At 32.1% G+C, this 20191-nt stretch overlaps 1 protein-coding gene across 1 annotated transcript; it reads right to left on the bottom strand.

The window, feature by feature from the left end:
• Nucleotides 1-17566: 17566 nt before the first annotated feature.
• LOC149565965 (peroxidase 4-like) lies at nt 17567-19957 on the bottom strand. Its single transcript, XM_089819429.1, has 4 exons — nt 19694-19957; nt 19403-19594; nt 18231-18396; nt 17567-18133 (listed from the first exon to the last, which is right to left on the bottom strand). The coding sequence occupies exons 1-4, from the start codon at nt 19898-19900 to the stop codon at nt 17748-17750; spliced, it is 951 nt and encodes a 316-aa protein (XP_089675555.1). The 5' UTR covers nt 19901-19957; the 3' UTR covers nt 17567-17747.
• Nucleotides 19958-20191: the final 234 nt, after the last annotated feature.

The following is a 20191-nucleotide window of genomic DNA, read 5'->3' on the forward strand; positions in this document are numbered from 1 at the left end:
TTTTTTGGGTAATTTTTTAATGTGTATTTTTTTTTAATGAATTTTTTAATCAGACACATCCAAAAAACATGAAATATCTGTGTGCTCCCCCTAGAAATGATTGAAAAATAATCTAAAATCAAAACTTATTTTTTTCAAAGTGTGTAGAATGGAGTCTAATTTTTAAAAAACTAAGTTTTTGCAAAATTTGATGAATGAGCTAAAATCTACAGCCCAATTAGTACATGTTGGTTTTTGACAAAAAATGGACATACATTCAAAATAAATTATAGATGAAAGGCTTGAAATATTTCAAATAAAAAAAAAATTATATGGTTGAGTAGCTAACAATGTCATGTAACCTGATTTTATCGATGCTCAACCACGAGGAAACTGGAAGGAGAGCACACAAGAAAAATCAATCATTTTTTGTATGTTTGCAGCAAAACACGTCTCAGACCAATTTATAGACTCCAAAGCTTTGGGTTGGATCCCCAAGGAAAAGCCAAACATTAGGCTTGGTAGAATGTAAAGCTTTAAATAGTGCGTGTGCCCTATAGCGCGCACACGCTATTTAAACCCTTTTAAATTTACTTTTAAATAGTGCGTATGCACTTTGCAAATTTTTTTTTGAAAAGTGTGCATGCGCTTTAATTCATATGCACTATAGCACGTATGCGCTATAGCTTGGCACACCCAAGCCATAGTGCATGTGCACTATAGTGCGTACGCACTATGACACGTACGCGCTTTGCAAAACTAGAATGAGAAAAAAAGGTGTCATCTTTTTGGCAGCACAACTTGGTGCACTTACCCTTCCCCTCCATTATTAGTTCTAAGAGATTTGATTTTATGTCCTTATAAGTTTTTAGTTAAGGTTTTAAATTCTTTAAATCTCTTCAAGTTCCTCAAATTCTTTGCATTTTAAGAAGTAAATCCAAGTTTTCCTAGAGAAGTCATCTATAAAAAGTATACAGTACTAGAATCTTCCAAGAGAAGGAACAGATATAGGTCCACATAAATCTAAGTGGATTAATTCCAAAACATTGTTAGTTTTTCTAGTGCTATGATGAAATGGACTTTTGGTGTTCTTATCAAGAGCGCATCCTTTGCATATGCTTGAGTGATCTTTATTTAGTTTAGGTAAACCAATAACCATTTTCTCCATAGTTGATAAGGTTTTGAAATATAGATGTCCTAACCTTCTATGCCATATTTTGTTTATATCAGTAGCTTCATGAATTAAGGCTTGAATAGGTCAACTAGGTTCTAAATTTAATTCATACAAGTACCCTTTTCTTTTACCAATCAATTTTACTTTCTTAAATGAGGAGTTCTTAGCCCAGGTTATTACTTTACTATCCATGAATGCAACATTATGTCCATAATCTTCAAGTTCTATAACTGAGATTAGATTCCTTTTTATTCCTTGTACATAGAGTACTCCTTTGAGAAGAAGAGAATTACCTAGCTTTAGTTTCAAGGTGTAATTTCCAATTCCTTTGACAAAATGTACTGAATTATCACCGATGGTGACTTTTCCATTAACCTTTTCTTATATAGAGTCTAGTGCTTCTTTGTATCTTGTAATATGTCAAGATGATCCACTATCAATCGCCCATGCTTTACTTGAGACTTCATTTGATAGTGACATTATAGTACACAATTCTCAAGATCATAGTTATGTTCTTCCCTAGCTATGTTTGTATAGTTCACTTTCTATTTAAAATTCTCCAGGCAATTAGATTTGTAGTGTCCAAAATTTTTGCCTCTAAAGCATTTTATTTTCGATAAATCTTTCCTAGGTTTGTCATTCTTTTGATTACCCCTTTTCTTCTTGAAGTGCTTCTTTTAGCCTTAATAGGAATTTGTATTAAGAACATTAAGTTTTTCATCTTCACTTTTCAACTTTCCCCCTTTCTTAAGTTTTCTAGATTCTTCCTAAAGATAATCTCCTTTAAGTCTATTGAAGTCAAGAAGTTTGTCTTTGGCACTTACTCCTTGTTTGAACGTTTCACATGAATCTCACAATCCATCTATAACCATTAGTGTTAGTTTTGTGTCATTAATGATGGTTCCTATACTTGTAAGTTCATCTCTTAGACTAGAAACCCGTAGGAAGTAAGAATTCATTGATTCTCCCTTCTTTATTTGTATATGGGGTATGTGCAGGATCATGGTGTACCAACTATGGCCTTAAGTGGCATTGAAAAACCAACAAATCAGGGTTATGTCAACTTGACACATAATTTTAAAGCGGTTCTGGACTTTATATCAAAAAGTTGTAAGAAAATAATCTGTAGGAAATTGAATCTAGTTTCTAAACTACAAGGCCTTATCTGGAGAAAAAATTATTTGATTGGTCAAAAGTTTGGATTTTAATGTAGTGCTACAAAAATTTTAGGGCAAAAATAAAAAGTAGGTGTATGTCTGACCACCTTAATCATAATCAAATGATAATATTTTTAAATATAATTTTAGATATAAAAAGTAGACTCATCCTTGGATGGGATGCATATTTTTGGCAATTTTTATTCCAAATAAATAATTAATTATGAATTTTCTACTATACTATTTTCAGAATTAAAAAACTCCCGTGTCTGACCACCTTTACTAGTTCAAAAAAAATCAAAATTAAATTTATTTATTTTTTCTTATACTAGTCAAAGCATAGAATGTGATGCATCTTTTGGATTTCACAAATCTTATATGGTTTGAAAGTTATAGCTATTTTTCAACCAGTATGTCAATCAGCATTTTGTAGCTAACTCCATTAGAAAATAAGTAATAATTACTGACTGAACTCGTAATTTGACAAAACTTACATTTATAAAAAGCTAAGAAAATTCTTAAGAAACTCTTTTCATTACATCAAATTTTGGTTAAAAAAAAGTCGTCAGCTACATGCTTGAAGTAAAAAACACATAAGAACATGCCAAAAACACATTTTCAGGATGTTTTAAAGATGACCATATAAGGTTGGTATTGAAAGATATAGTAGGAATTATAAAGGTATTAATTGTTTTCATTTAGTATTAGGATGGGTGGGAAAAAAGTGGGAATAGATTTTGAAATTCTTTGAGGCATTTTAGAACTACATATTTTTCAGATCGCCACTTTTTGGCACACCATGATCTTGCACATGCCCTATGATTTGGTTTCCTTTTCAATGAGACAACTCTAGTTGCATTGTTAACCTCATATGTAGTTAATAATGCATTCATCATATCATATGTTTTTTGATGTTTCATTAGCATAGGTACTATATCATTTTTTACTCCATCTAGTATGATATGTATGGCTTTCCTATTTCCTTTACTCCAAATAGTTTTATGAGGTTGAATAGCAGGTTGTCTGGATGATCAATCAACAAATTGTTTTACATAATTCTCTTCAAGAATCATCATGATTATGAATTTCAAAGTGTCAAAGTTTTCTTTCCCATCAAACCTATGCTTGGGTCTAACTATGTATGCCATTGAAGATAGGAGAATGATGCTAGATATATATCAAGTCTGATTATTTAATTTGTAGAGCCTAAGTTTGACTACTAGAGCTCTGATACCATGTAAAGTTTCTACAAATTATAAAGTGAATCAAGCTTTAGATTGTACCTTTCTTAGTTTACTATAGATAATCTTCAATAGATAGTCTTGTTTGAATGAAATAATATAAATTTGGAAATGCTTATAATTCCTACAATTCATCTTAGGGTAGTATTGATTAAAGAGTAGAATTCAATATGTTGTGTATCCTTAAACTTCAATCACACCCACTTCTTATACCATGACCAAAGGGCATGTCCCCTAAAGGGACATGACTCTTTATAGGTCACCTAATGCTACCTTCTATAAATTGACACTCAAGAGAGATGACTAATGGTTAACTAACATAACTAAATAGTTATAGTTAGTGCATAATAAAAATATTCCAAGGATCATGGCTCATTCCTTATCCAAGTGAAATGTATTTAAATTCCTTTAGAATGGTATTCTAAGAGAGAAGAGTAATGTGCAGTCTATACACTCAAACCAGTATGAATATTGATGTTAGAAGTTTAACACTAATCTCTTACTAGTTGATTCACACCTTCACACTATCACTTTACACTTAACTCTTCTTTGATCTTCTCTCTTCTTTGCTTAGTTGTCCTCACTTCCTTCAACTTCAACAACTTCAACAATTTAGCATCCATTCAACATTCAACAAGCAACCAAGACTTGTTCCAACTCCTCCTTAGATAGTACTCTCCCTACTTCTAGATTCTTCTATATTTTTCCATGTAACCACAATTGTTGATCTCAAGTCCATTGCATTTAGTTACTTAGAAAATATATTTTTGTATAAATCTTTGCTCATCCTTATCCTTCTTTAGTCTCCCTCATCACATCTTCATTGCATTTTTCAAACCATACATCTTGTAAAAAACTTTTGACTCACGCCTAAGAAATTCTTGAATATTATTTATTTTCATCAAAAGTCTTCCTAAGATTCCATTTTTGCAAACTTGTTCTTCTTGTTGTTACTCGGTGAATATAAAATTTTACTTTGGTAAATATCAACTAGTCAATACTGAGCTTACTCAATTAACGTTGAACTTTATTTTTGGGTTTTCAGCTAGTCAGTGACAAATGTAGTCACTCAATGTTCACATTGTCTTCCTTATTTCACATTGTCACTTAGGATATCTTGTATAGATGATTACATTACAATATCACATGATTGTAAAACAATCAAACCAATATTACATTATCACTTTCCAACTCATTCAAGTTTCATTGAATATCATATTTATTAAATCTACCATTAACATACTTTCTTTGAATCTTCTTCATCAATCAAATGATATGACACTCTAGAAAGTTAGCATAATATCTAATCAACAATACTTTACATCAATGACAACATAATAACTGATATGACTCTTTTACATTCATTCATAACATTCATAGCTACATCATCAGTTGGGACCAACACTTTTAGATAGAGTCTAAATATTATTCTAGTAGTATACAAATTGAAGAATTTGAGGAACATTGGGAGAGTTCATCATCTTATATAGGATTTCTAGTTCTATTCATTTCTCCCTCTTTTCCCCAAGAACATTTTTTTTAAATATTATAGTTTATCCATTTTGTGAGTCTCTGAGAGTTTAGTTTAATTTCAATACCTAGTTAGGTTTCTTTTTTAAAACAAAATTAATTTATACCTGTATAGGTTACACTTAAGGAAGATATTAGTGTAAATTATTCCTTAAAAATAATCATTTTTAGAGATCATCTTTCATAGATATTTTTTCTTTTGTACTTATAAGTTTCATTGAGTATTGTATGCATCCAATCTCCAATCAATAGATTTAAATTTATTGTTTTAGTCCATTTCACAATTATTTTTTATTGTCTTGATTTTATCCTAAATAAATTTATCCTTTATATTTTAATATTATGAAATTTTCATACACTTCCTTCATTTTATGTAATTCTAATATTGCATTATATATTATTTTAGTTGTAATCTTAGGTTTCTATCTATAGTACTATAGTAATTCACACATAAATATGTGATGCCATCCTATGAATACAATGTGCGTGAGAATATCATTATGCCAAATTTTATACAAAAAAAATTTATTCTTCACAATCCTTTCCATTTGTACAACTTTAATAATTTCCTATACATTTGAGGAATATTTTATCCTATGTAAGATATGACTTGTAAGGTTAAGAAATATTACTTCAATGTTTTTCTATATATTACAGGTTATAACTAAACATGTTGACTAGTTATTATTTTTGAAATTGATGAAAGATCAACTCCACAGCTCCCAAGAATCACCTCATGCAAACACCTATCACAAAAATAGCGAAGCAAAATTTATAGAGGATAAAATTCCTAGATCCACAAATGAGCCATTCTTGATGAGGAAAAAGAAATATTTCTATTATCAAAAGTGAACTAATAATTACAAAGAGATCAATCCTTATAAAGGAGATAAAAACCCTAATATATAACTCACCTAGGTTGTATGATAATAATTAATAAAAGAATTAAATATTATATGTCAAAAGTTTAGGTTAAGTAAACAAGAGATAATAAGTGACTTCATAATTAAATAAATATGATTTAATTAATAAGAACAAACTTCATTACTAGTTAAAAGTACAAAGTTGTGTCACCTTTTAGCTTGACTTATTAGAACAATTGAATTTGAGTATTTCTATCTAAAAATCAATTTTTTTCAAACATATGATATAGATAAATTCATTCTAGCTAAGTTATATATGGTCTCACACTTCTCCAATTGGAAATGTCTATTAAATGCATGTTTTATACTAGTTTGTATCCAATTACTAACAAAAATAAAATTATTTCAAGAAACTGGCATTTCAATAACTCTTACTATTTTTTTTATTTCTTTAGTAACATATAAACACCAATTTATAAAGCTCAAATTCAAGAATATTGTCATATAGATAATATAGTGTTTTAATTAGATATAGTATGTTGTAATTTAAAAAAATCTACAACCATGTATTTTAACACTAGAAAAGATGTCAATTTTGAGAAAGAAAAAATTATCAAATCATATAAAAAAATTTAAAATTACATGATGTTCTAGAGGAGGGAGTCCTCTTCCAAAATGTATAATTTTTCTTTTTAAATTAAATAATTGATAGTTCAAAAAGATAGGTACAAAATCAAGAGAGGGGAGGCGAACCTCAACCTCTTACTTCAACTGATAATCCATGATCAATCAACTAGCACAATATGTAATAGTTTCAGCAAGATTACAAAAAAGGAAATTAGATAAGCTAATCCAGAGTATCATCACGATCATCAATCCATGTTGTCCATCCTAGCTCTCCTTCCATCCAAACAACTTTCTTCTATTCAAGAATATGAGCAAAAAAATCAAGTCTATCAAAAAAAGGGTCTCTAGTATCTCGCATCTCCTTAATCAGCTGCTTAAGGGCTTCTTCAAAAGTAGCATGGTCATCAATAATACTGGCCCATTCCAGCCCATGCTTCATTCTGTAGATGAACATCGTAGTGTGCCCATCATGGAGAAACCTTTTCAGTTTGTCTTTTTCAAGTTTCATAATGTAGCACACCTACGAGACAATCTTAAAGCGTATGAGTTTCATATGAAACAAAGTAAGGAATCTACCAACATATTGGAATTTGTCCTCATTTCTACTTTTCCAAATAAACCAAAGAATATGAGAAGAGAGAATATTCCAAAAAAATTTAGCATCCTTCTTAAGACCGGATATGTTTCCAAGAATAGTATCCAGCATAGAGACATGATCAGTTATAGATATTTCAAAAAAATTCCATATAATCCTAGCAAAATGACAAGTAAAGAAAATATGTCTTAAATTTTTAGGAACCCTGCAAATAGAACAAGAGTTAGTATCACCAGTTTGATTTTTAATAGGAAGTCTATCAAGAAGAAGTTGCCATTTAAAATGTAAGATTTTGGGAGGAATACGAGACTTCCAAAATCTATCAAGGATTTTGTGCCATTCAAGAGAGTCCAAATTCATATACCAAGTGGTATTCGGGTGTGATAAAATAGAGTGATCTTTATGAAGCACCTTATATATATCTTTAGCTTTGATTTTATGTAAGAGGGATCCATCATCCCAATGGAAATATAAGAATCTATGGGAATCCACATCACATCTACGAGGAAGATTGAGAAGGCGACAGGCATTAGCTATCATATTATAGGTACATTTATGAGAGTTAGGAAGATTGAACTTAAGCCTAATATCTTGCCAACTGGCAAGGTTGTCATTCTCCAAAATATCAATAAAGCTCTTGATACCATGATTGTTCCAATGTTTAGCAGAACACCCTTGAGTCATGGCAAGAGGCTTGCCATTATGTTTTAGATTCCACCAGATAGAGTGTTCAGCGTGGATAGAATTATTGCTATCAAAGTTAGAATTATAAATAAAGCCCCTCACCAACTCCCAAGCCTTCCAGATAGACTTAAAAACCATGGAGCCTTGAACAGAGACAGGGAATGTCCCAGTAACAAGATCAGCAAAGGGAAGGTTCTTCCAGTATTTAGCTTGCTTAGGAAATCCATATTGAATATTATTTCTAAGAAGAATTTTCCAAGGCTCATGACCATCAAGAGCCTGAAAAATCCACTTAGCAGCAAGAGAAAACCCTTGAATCCTAAGGTCTTTAACACCTAAACCACCTAACTTCTTATCAATGTGACACCAACTCCATCTAACGGCATGTTTCTTCCTATTACCTTTACCATCAAACCATAGGAATCTCCTGATGGCCTTCTAAATTTCAAATAGTTGGTAATTACTAAATATCTAGACAGAAGAAAAGTATATACTGTAGGATGACAAGATTTTTTGGCACACCTGCACTCTACTAGCAAGTGAAAGCACCCTATTATCCCACTTGTAGATTTTCTTCATAATTCTATCCTTAACCCAATTCCACATGTCTTTAAGAGAAGGGGAGATGGAAAAAGGAACCCCCAAATATCTAACAATCTTATGAGGTCTGCCCCATGAGTAACCAAATTGGAGAAACCAATCTGGAGGTTCCTCTTTCCATCCAAGCATGATAGATTTGGGCTTAGATATACGAGCACCTAAAATGGTTTTAAACAACTCGAGTTTCAAATTAAGACGTTGAATATTAAGACAAGATAATTCAAGGAAGAGCGAGGTATCATCTGCAAATTGGATATTAAGAAGCTCAGAGTTGTCAGGGAGGGAAATCCCATTAACTTTGGGAGAGATAGTATCATCTCTAAGGATATAATACAAGGCATCAAAAGGAATAACAAAGAGATTAGGAGGAAGAGTACATCCCTGTTGAATGGATTGAGACAGGGGTATAGGATTAGATAAAAAACCATTAATTTCAATTCTAGTAGAGGAATCCTTAAAAAACACTTAAATATATCTAGCAAATTCATTAGGGAATCCAAAGGCTTGAAGGATGGAGACATCACCCTGAACAATTTTTTTAGCAATGAGCTCCTTGCATTTATTCCTAAGATCTTTGGCATTACTACTATCTTGAAAATTGAAAAGAGCTTTGTAAAACTGCTCAAAGGTAGCAACAATGTCATTGATATCACTAAGTTCTTGATTATCCATAACAATAGTATCAATTTTCTCTTTTCTCTATTTTTGCTTAAGGTAATTAAAGAAGAATTTGGAGCCTTTATCCCCATATTTCAACCATTGTTGAAAACTTCTAATAGAGGCTCCAAATAATTTTTCTTTTGGTTAGAATAGATTTGTTTTTAAAAATGTGATGAGAGATGAAAACTATCAATTTTAGGTGAGTTCAAATTTGAATGATTATACAAGAGAGAATATAGGTCTAAAGTTATTTTTTATTTTTTATTATTCTAGCTATATATGATATCTATAACATAGTCTGAGTTCAAATGGAAAGAAGTTTATCTCTATATACTTTTGTGGTGGGAACTAAACTCCTAATTTTCAACATTTTTTAGCAACTAAAAAATTATCTATAAAGATTAGGAAAATATATCAATTCTTATTCTGAATAATTATAAAAAATTATAATCCTAAACTTCATCCATTTCTACACATTTTATTAGTTTACTTCATTTTAAATTTTAAATAATAATACCAATTTTATGTCATTGAAGGTGAATAGTTCTACTTTTGTTAGCCTTTTCATTTACAAAATGGTGACACTTGAAACTTAAGATAAACTTAGGGAGTAGGTAAAAACCTTGAAACTACTACTGAAAGGAAATTTGGGTCATAAAAATGAAGCCTGATGATGTACCTAAGCACAACCAAATCTCTGAAAAAGTGGAGAAATAGAGAAACCCTCCTCCAAAAGAGATCAAAATAATGCTGAAAGAACAAGTGAAGGATAGAAGAAGCCTCCAAACTAGGGAATATCCCATAATATAGGAACAAAAGATGATCATGAAGAACACTACTAAAGTATGATACTATAAATATTGCTAAAAGTACTTATCTAAAGAATCTCCACTATATAGAACATGAATAGGTAGAGAAGATTAGGTCTAAAGAGTTGATCAATCAAAGATGGAAGGTATCCTCATGGCCTCCAAAAATAGGATGATCCATCTCACTAAAATGCATAGGTGTTGAGCCACTGTGATTGCCTAGTACATAGGATCAAATACTAAGTACATATTTGACTCCATTGAACCAAGAAAGCAATATAAGCAACATAACTATCCTATAATGTTGAAAGGTAAGATATGAACATTAAAAAAAAATGCAATATCTCCTACAGAAAGATGAACCAGGGACATTGAGAGTGTGATAAAAGTATAAAGACCTATAATGGCATGTGTCATCAATACATCATGAGGCTAATGTTGTGGAAGGAACACTCACTTGACAAAAGAAGATAGTGAATATGGACAACTTGAAACCCCCCAAGGCACTTTTAATGTAGTGTGAGCACAAAAAAATACAAGGATGCGCAAGATCTCGAAATGAAATAGAGGGACACTTTATCTCTGTGTGTTTGAAAAAATACTACAAAAGGATGTCAAAAAAGATCAAAAGAGACATAAGGATCATATCCGTCATAATGTGAAAAAGAAAATAAATAAATGGGATGTGCTTGCTGGGAAAAAAGAAGGGGAGATTTCTATTATCAAAAGTGAATTAATAATTACAAAGAGATCAATCCTTATAAAGGAGATCAAAACCCTAACAAGTAACTATCTTAGGTTGCATGATAATAATTAATAAAAGAATTAATTATTATATGCCCAAAGTTTAGCTTAAGTAAACTAGAGATAATAAGTGACATTATAATCAAATCAATATGATTTAATTAATAAGTAAAAACCTTATACCTCTAACAATTATGAAGAAAAAATATATTCTAAGGTTAAATATATATCATATAGATTTGATATTCATTTATGCATGAGTATTTACAATAGTTCATATTTGTGAATAAACAATTACTTTCAAATAGATAATACTTTTAGGATTCACATCAACCTAAAAGTGGGGTTAAAATATAATTTTAATATTACCATTTATGTTCGAATTTCCATTCATTTCTACATCTATTTTTTTAAAAAAAAATTATTCAATTTCATTTTAAAATTTATGCAATTTTATAAAATACTTGGAATTATATTCAAATCCTTCGCATATTTTCAACTTCATCCTTTCATATACATTTTAACATATACTAGGTACTACCATACGTTTAACATTTAATGGACACCTTATGATCAATTATTCATTCCTTGTATCATAATTAACATTTCATTTATTTGGTCAATCTAATAGGAATGCCCACAAGGGACCCCTAAATTTCATGAATATACCTTTCTTGTCAAAAGAAAAATGGGTACACATTTGTCATATTAATCACTACGTATTTTATTTAAATATATTATTTTAAATACCAATTCAAATTGTGGTAACAATATAATTGTTCAGCTTGAACTATAAGTGTATTTAACTACAAGAACAATTTGTTTGGAAAGGTTAAAGAATTATATATATATATATATATATATATATATATATATATATATATATATATATATATATATATATATATATATATATATATATATATATATATATATATATATATATATATATATATATATATATTAGTTTGGGTAGCTTGGCTAGCTGCTTTTCCACATGTATATTTTAGTCAATAAATGTTTTACTAACTAATTAGTTAGAGTAGGGGCAATTATTTATGAAATAGTTGACCACTTTTAGAAGAAACTAGAAACTAATTTTGTTATTGGTTGTGGATTGTTTTTAATCTCAATTGTTGATTGAGAATCAATCTTGGCTATTAGTTTTCCAATAGGAGTAGTATAAAAAGGGGTCAAAAGGGAATTTGGAGAACAAAACTTGGAGAAGAATTTGCAATGTTAGCAAATGGATTTGCATCAATAAAAAATAGTCTTCCAGTGTGAGAAAGGACATAGTAATAAAATTAGGGATAGCAATGGGGAATATTAGCTAGAGAAATTGGGAGGTTGCTAGAGTTCTACCAATAAGATATAAGGAATTTTGTATCTCTTGATTTGCTAAAGTTAATATGATTCCTCCTTTGTACAACTAGTTTTCCCTTAGGGGCTTTTCTAGGGATGATTTGTCCAAAAATATTGTGTCATTGTGTTTCTTATTTCTTTTTGTATTCTATTGGTGAAGTTGCAATTGTGTTATTTTTTTATATTAATTGTGAATTTATTTTTTGTAGTTAAATAATCATTTAAGATAGGATATTAATAACCAATGATTGTGATAGAAATTTTCACATGGTATCAAAGCAGGGTTGAGGGTAGAAATTTTTTTCCCTGGCAAAGAAATTAAGGGTTTATAAAACCTATCTTGAGCTATTTATATTTATTATTTCTTTAATCCCTTGAGATAGCTTTAGCTGGTTTGAGAGGTCAAGACAGATTGGATGGTGCATTGAAGTTTGGTGTCTAGAAGGCCAAACTTTCTTTATTTTTGGAAGAGAATGGTATCAAGGATTATGTTATCAATGTTGTAGTTGTAACTATAGATGCAACATATCTTTTAGCATATAAGAAGGACAATGCCAAGGAAAATATGATAATCCTTGATGGTGTCAAGGATCATATTGTTCCAAATATCTCAGAGCTAGACACAACAAAGAAGATGTAGGATGCCATTTTGAATCTATACCAAAATGATACCACTAATAGGAAGATGATTCTTTGAGAGAAGTGTAAGAATACCTAGATGAAATAGGGAGAAGACATCACAATTACCTCACCAGACTTAGACTTGTCAAAGACAAGTTAGTAATTGTTGGAGATAGTCCTAGTGATGATGAGCTAGTGAGAATAGCCATAAATGGGTTTACTAAGCCATGGAGTGTCATAGTTCAAGTTTTTAAAGGATGAGACACCATAACTTGTTGGGATCAACTATGGAGTGATTTCATTTAGGAGGATTTTAAAGTAATTCTTGTCAATAGGTCCAACAAGAGTCCAAAAATTGAGGTGGAATAGGATAAAGTTGCCTTAGTAGGAAAATAGAAAGAAAAGAAGGGGTCTACCATTTGATCGAATTTGCAAAGTGAGAAAAAGAAGAAGAATGACCTTACTAAGGCCAAGCACTTTGGTTGTCGAAATTATGGTCACTATATAAGTGATTGACAAGAACAAAAGAAGGGAAAGAAGGAGGTGGTAGCTTCAACAAGTGCAGAAGAACTCTCTAGTAGAATGGACGATGAGTTTTCACTCATATCTTGTATGATTAGCTTAACCTCATAGTATGTTTGGTGTATAGATAGTGGAGCATCATATCATATGACACGAGTTAGAGTACTTCTCTAGTTATAAGGAGAAGAACACTAGTATCCAAATCTTTATGGTAAATTTGTCTAACCTCAACCCATTTGGGAAAGGGATTGTTTAGTTTCATAGGGAGGATTGAAAGATAATTCCACTTTATGATGTTGCATGTGTCATTCTTAGGTATGAATCTAGTTTCCATATCTATCCTTTAGGATAAGGGGTATAATGTCCTCTTTAGAGGGGCACTTGTGTTGATCAAGCATAAGGATTCGAAGTCACTAATCACTATTGGATTTAGTAGTGGTTCCCTTTATAGGTTGTAGTTTGATACTCCTAAGTCACTCATGAGAAACAATGATCCTAGAGATCTTGGAGAGCTATGGCATAGGAGGATGGGTCATATTCATCGTAGAGCACTTAAGTTTCTATGTGAGATAGTGACATGTGTTCTAGAGGGGAGCACAAAGCATGATGATGTATGTAAGGGATGTGTCTTAGGGAATTTTTTGAAAGCATCTGAGGTTGTTCTTGATACACTATATATTAAGATGCATGTGGACTAATGCTACCAAAATATCTTAAAGGATATGAGTAATATGTTACTTTTATTTATTATTTGTTTAGGAAGACCATGATATACTTCTTGAAGACCAAGGATGAATTTTCAGTCACTTCCAAGAGTTCAAGGCACTTGTAGCAAGTGAACTCATCAGGAAGGAAGATAAAGGATCTTCAGTCAGAAAATGGAGGAAAGTACAAAGGAAATGTCATCAAGGAGTTTTGTACCAAGGAAGGAATCAAGAGAGAATGGATTGTTCCTTATAATCCACAAATAATGGAGTTGCTGAGAGGAAGAACCATTCTATATTATAGGTAGAAAGGCCTATGCTACATGACAAAGACATGCCCTACTACTTATGGGTAGAGGCACATATTAGAATAATTTACATTTAGAATAGGGTTCTACACAAGGTACTAGGGAAGATGACACCACATGAAGCTTTCACAAGGGAGAAACTAGATGTCGGTTAGTTCAAGATATTTTGGATTTTGGCATATTGTCATATTCCAAATTATACATGTACAAATCTAGATCCAACTATAGAGAAAGGGTAGCTTGTTGGGTATGGTGAAACCTCGAAGGCATATAGGATTTTTATCCCTAGGAATAAAAGAATTATTGTCATACATAATGTCAAGTTCATGGAGGACAAGACATTTAGAAGGTCTAGGTATTTTCTATTAAATGATTAGAGTGAGAAGCTAGTAGAAGCTCCAAAACCAAGTCAAGGGTACCAAAGCTCAAGTAAATTTACCAGTGCAAGTATAGGCTCAAGTGGTGAAGATTCACTAAAGATGGAGCAATTGGTGTAATAGGAAATGCATCAAAAAGACATAGAGGTTCATATTTCATCTTCTACAATTGGAAATGGGAACTATGAGGATACTTAGAAGTTTTTGAGAGCTCCTTAGAAGAGTATTAAATAGTGGGGACAACTAGTCAATTTCAATGACAATGTGGCTTTAGTTAGTCAATTGGTAGATAGTAAGCACTTATGCTATTAGGAGGTTGCACAATATTAGGTATGCTATGATTATATAGTTGAGGAACATTCCTAAATAATGTAGAATTGTGTGTAGGAGGTAGTACCTACACCAACAAATAGAGTAGTAGTTGGATCATGCTAGATCTGCAAGATAAAGAACAATGCAAATAGTAGCATCAAGGAATAAAAGGCAAGGTTTGTAGCAATGCAATAGGGTTCTCTCAAAGACTATGAGGATACATTTACTCCAATCACCATGTATACTTATGTATGATTTGTGATCTCATTTACAACATAGATAGGATGGAAAATGCATCAAAGGGATGTCAAGACAACATTCCTTAGTGGTGATTTCAAGGAGGAGGTATGCATAGAGAAACCATAAGGCTTTGTAGCACATAACATAGAGACCCATGTGTGCATATTGAAGAGAGCTTTGTATGAACTCAAGAAGGCTCCCAAAGTGTAGTATGAGTGCATTGATACATACTTGCAAGAAATGGGCTTTGTGAAGAGTGAAGTGGATGATAATCTCTACTACTTGGTGGTTAGTGTTTAGGTTGTCATTCTTGTTCATTATGTGGATGACATGTTTCTTATAGGTTCACTAGGCCTTATAGAGGTTGCAAGAGGGACCTTTTAGAAGAGTTTGAGATGAAGTATTTGGGACTTATGCACTACTCTCTAGGCATGGAGGTGTGGTTGACCAATGGAGACATTCTCCTTGGTCAAGGGAAATATTGCATTAAAATCTTGAAGAGATTCAGGATGGAGGATTACAAAGCTATGCCTACACCCATGATTACAAATTGGAGGAAGGTAGATAAATTTAGGGAAAGGAATGTAAATCGCACCTTATATAGGAAGTTGATTGGTTCACTTATGTATTTGATCAACACAAGGCTAGATATAGAATATGCAATAAACTCTCTTAGTCATTTCATAGTTGAACCAAAGAGAATGAATTGGACAATGACTAAGCATGCATTGTGTTACTTATGTGGTACAATTGAGTATATGATCAGATATATTTGAGGTGAAGGTATCAGGTTGATAAGGTATACTAACGCAAATGGGCATGTACTACAATAGACAAAAGGAGCACTTCAAGGTGTTGTTTGAGTTTGGGATTAGGAGTTATCTCTTGGTTCAATAGGAAGTAGAAGTTTGTGGATCTGAGTTCAAGAGAAGTAGAATACATTGTAGAAAGCATCATGACATGAGAAGTAGAATACATAGTAGAAGCCTTATTTGGTCAGAAAGTTGAGACTATTGTGAGACACTATGACAATCAAAGTTGTGTCAAATTATCTTAGAATCTATTGTTTCTTGATAGCTCTAAACATATAGATATCATATATCACTTCATTAGAGATTGTGTACAATGGGGGGTTGTTTAGCTATAGTACATATCTATAGAGGAGCAGGTAGCAGACATAATGACTAAGGCACTGGGGAAGGAAAAAATCATCTTCTTTCAAGATATGTTAGGTGTCATGTAGATTAACTTCCTCACTAAGAGGGAGTGTTAGTTTGGCTAGCTTGGACAATTGTTCATCCACATGTATTATTTAGTAAATAATTATTTTACTAACTAATTAGTTAGAGTAGGGACAATTATTTATTAAATAATTGACATCTTTTAGAAGCAACTAGAAACTGATATTTTTATTGGTTGTTAGGCTATTTTTAATCTCAACCATCAATTGAATATCAATCTTGACTATTGGTTTTCCAATAGGAGCAGTATAAAAAGGGGTCAAGGGGGGCATTTGGAGAACATAAACTAAAGAAGCATTTGCAGTGTTAGCAAATGAATTTGCAGTGATAGAAAATAGTCTTGTAGTGGGGAATACCACTGGGACAAATTAGGATGTTGGTAGAGTTCTATCAAAAAGAGGTAAGGAATTTTGTATCTCTTGATTTGCTAAAGTTAATATAATTCCTCATCTATAGAATTGGTTTTCTCTTAGGGATTTTTCTAGGGACGATTTGTCCAAAAATATTGTGTCATTGTGTTTCTTATTTCTCTCCGTATTTTATTGGTGAAGTTGCAGTTTATTTTTATTTTTATTTTTATAGTAGTTGTGAATTTATTTTTTGTAGTTAAATAATCAATGACTACAATAGAAAATTTCACAATATACATCAAAGTTTGCATCCTCGCATATTTTGGCACAATCTTCTTAGTATTATTATTTTTCGAGGTTGTTATTGATCTCTATGACTCAGTACTAATGATTCGACACCTTGTTGAAGATATTTTCAAATACAACCCAATCTCAGTGACAAAGAAAAATTCAAGAGATTGCACCAAATTAAAAGGAAAAATCGTTGCATGTATCCATTTACCTATATATGTTACAAAAATATCTACATTTCTGAAAGTGACTAAGAGAATAAAGTTTATGAACATATAGTTGTCATTATATGAAGAATCATAGATAGCAAATAACCTCTCTCCTTTATCCTAGAACAAATAAAATTCAGTGCTACGTGAAAATCTCTTTTCTTGATTGTTTTCTCTCTTTCAAAAATAATTCTCTAAATTGTTATCTATTATATTGTAAACTTTGAAACGTTTGCTTGTGCTACATTATATACTAATATTTGATTGTCCTACTTTGAAGAAAGCATATTTTACTTCTAGAGTTAATTCCTTATGGATAAATGAACATTATTAAAATTGAGAAGCACAACGTATCCGTGCAGGAAATTTAGCAAAATAAGACAGGCACAATCACTTTTCAATTGATTCATACCAAAATGCTGCTACATGCTTTGTATAGCAATGCTCGTTTATTCCATTAACCTTTGATAAAATTTAAGCACCTCTAAACAATCCAAACACTTTGTTGCACACCAATCTACTGCCGAACATAGATAATACAGTTGATTTAATTGGGCTTTCTGCAGTTTTTGCGCACTTCACCTCTAGTACCGGTAAGCGGTTTGATGTTTGCCATATTCACCATAGCAGTGGAAAAATCACGGAAGAAAGTATTTTGATTTGTAGCATAGGAAGTAACTAGAGAATTGGTGGATACTCGATTGACCAGTTCCTGATCGGAATGAAGAAGTCCTTTCTGGACTCTCAGATTTTTGTAGTAGTTGTTATCAAAGGTAATGGGAGTTTGAACGTCCAAGGGAGAAAGGTTGTTGTCCCCGCTGGTACTTGGACATTTGGATTTCGTAGAAGTGGCAAATGCAGTGTTGATATTGGTTTCATTGTAGATGTGAGTTCTGAATGTGGTGCATCTTGCTTGACCAATTGTATGAGCACCTGAATAAAAATAGATTCGATCCATTAAATATAAATACAATTTTAATTAACATGAAATTTGCATAGAACTGATATTCAGCATATGCAATAAAATTACCTGAAAGGGCTACCATATCCTTGGTAGAAAGGCCTTGATTACTAAAAGCTGTGATGAGTGCACTGAGGGTGGAGGTGGGACCAGGGATTTTGCTATTCGCGCCACTCAGACTTGCAGCCCTTGCATCTCTTCTTCCTAGCTGTACCGTCCATGTCGGTCCTCCCAGCTATGAAATAAGAATATAAGAAGCCTTAGTAAATGAAGTTAAAAATAATTATTACTTTCGTAGCATTTCAAAGTTCGAAATGTGGCATTTACGATGGTGATAATTATAATATGGCATGTTGCTATCCATGAATATATATATTTATCCAGAAATTCAAGTACTTTTTAATTTGCATTCCGTTTGTTCCAGTCATGCATCCATGAGATAGAATTTTTGTCATGTTAACCGTTAGAATATCAACGAGACAAAGAGCGTTTATTACTGGCAAACCATGTAATACTTTGGAAAGTCATAACGCTGAAATCTCTAGATATTATAATGACTGGAGGGAAGCATTTCCTTTATTGGAAAAGATTGAACATGTCAAATTCATCTATCTATACATAAAATATCAAGTGAAAAGCATTTTATAAAGCTTTGAGATTTTACTCATTGGAAAAGATATATGGGATATATATGTTTTCCTAAGGAAAAATTACGAATGATGGAATCATAGTATTACAATTTAAGGAACACACCTTTCTCTATCACATTTTTCCATTATGTATATAATGTACATTAAAAGCATTTTTATATTAAATTTTTTTCCTTAATACTGTTGTATTTGAATTAGGACTTAACATGGTGCTAGAGTGTTACTCTCCTATGGAAAAACATTATATATGACGGTTGATTATATTTAAGTATAACCGGGTGTATTTTCATGGCACAGAAACGAGAATCTGAGGACCTGTTGTAAATAAGATTTACTGAAATAAAAAACAATTAACTACTACTGAAAGAATATTTTTTTAATAGATTCTTCTTAGAAAGTTAAAGAGACTAATAAATTTTCCCAGAGATATACTAGGCTTGAAAAGTCTTTTTTATACAACATTTGTGTGGAAGGAGTCCCACGGTTCGTTTAGAAAGAAGCGTCTCTTCTTCCATTAACTCTGCAGATTGCAGCATTAATCGCTCGAGAATTAAGAAATAATAATAAAATAGAAGGTAAAAAGGGAAGTACCTCAACAATGGAATCACGAGCAGCAATGGTGAGAATGTCTGCACAAGACACAACTCCACTACATACTGATTCCACTTGAGTCTTGATGGTGTCAATAACGTTGAATCCTCTTGCAGAGTTAGCATTAGGACCCGCTGTTTTCTCTCCCGTTATGTTGGTGGAATCATCCAACAGTATCGATGCATCACACCCCTGCAAATTCAAACTAAAATTAAACAACTTGTGAATTTTATACGGACTGAAGAAAACCAGAAAAGGGATAAAGGAAGGATTATCTATTCAAAATCTTACATTGACGAAACAGTCATGAAAGTGAAGGCGGGCTAACGATGCGCCCATTCGTTTCTCATTGGCCACTGCAGCTTTTACAGCAGCTTTCACTGTCGACAGTACCTTTGGACATGTTTTATCATAAAATGTCGAGCTAAGCTGGGCATTGGCAGGACTCGAACACAAGATCACCAACATAATACACGCAACCACGCAACTGGTCCTCATGACTGATTGCTCTGCAGACTTACTAACTAGCAAGGCAATTGTTTGTGGTGTTGATAGTTGAAAAGAGTGGCTTTTTATAATGGCAGAAGAGCTTGCTGGTCGTAGCCATTAATTGGCAACAACTAAGCTATAATCATTTTGCTATGGTTGGCTTTTATTAATATCCTAATAGAGTGAGTGTTGAATGAATCCAAGTGGATGCCCAAATTCCATATTGGCGGCCAGTTGACTTGTAAATATAAATGCATTCCCGAGATTTAATGCATGTCTTCAATAATCACGATCCATGCT

Source organism: Cupressus sempervirens, chromosome 3, assembly GCF_028749045.1.
Source record: "Cupressus sempervirens isolate cs-2001-9-10 chromosome 3, ASM2874904v1, whole genome shotgun sequence".
In the NCBI taxonomy this organism is placed as follows: domain Eukaryota; kingdom Viridiplantae; phylum Streptophyta; class Pinopsida; order Cupressales; family Cupressaceae; genus Cupressus; species Cupressus sempervirens.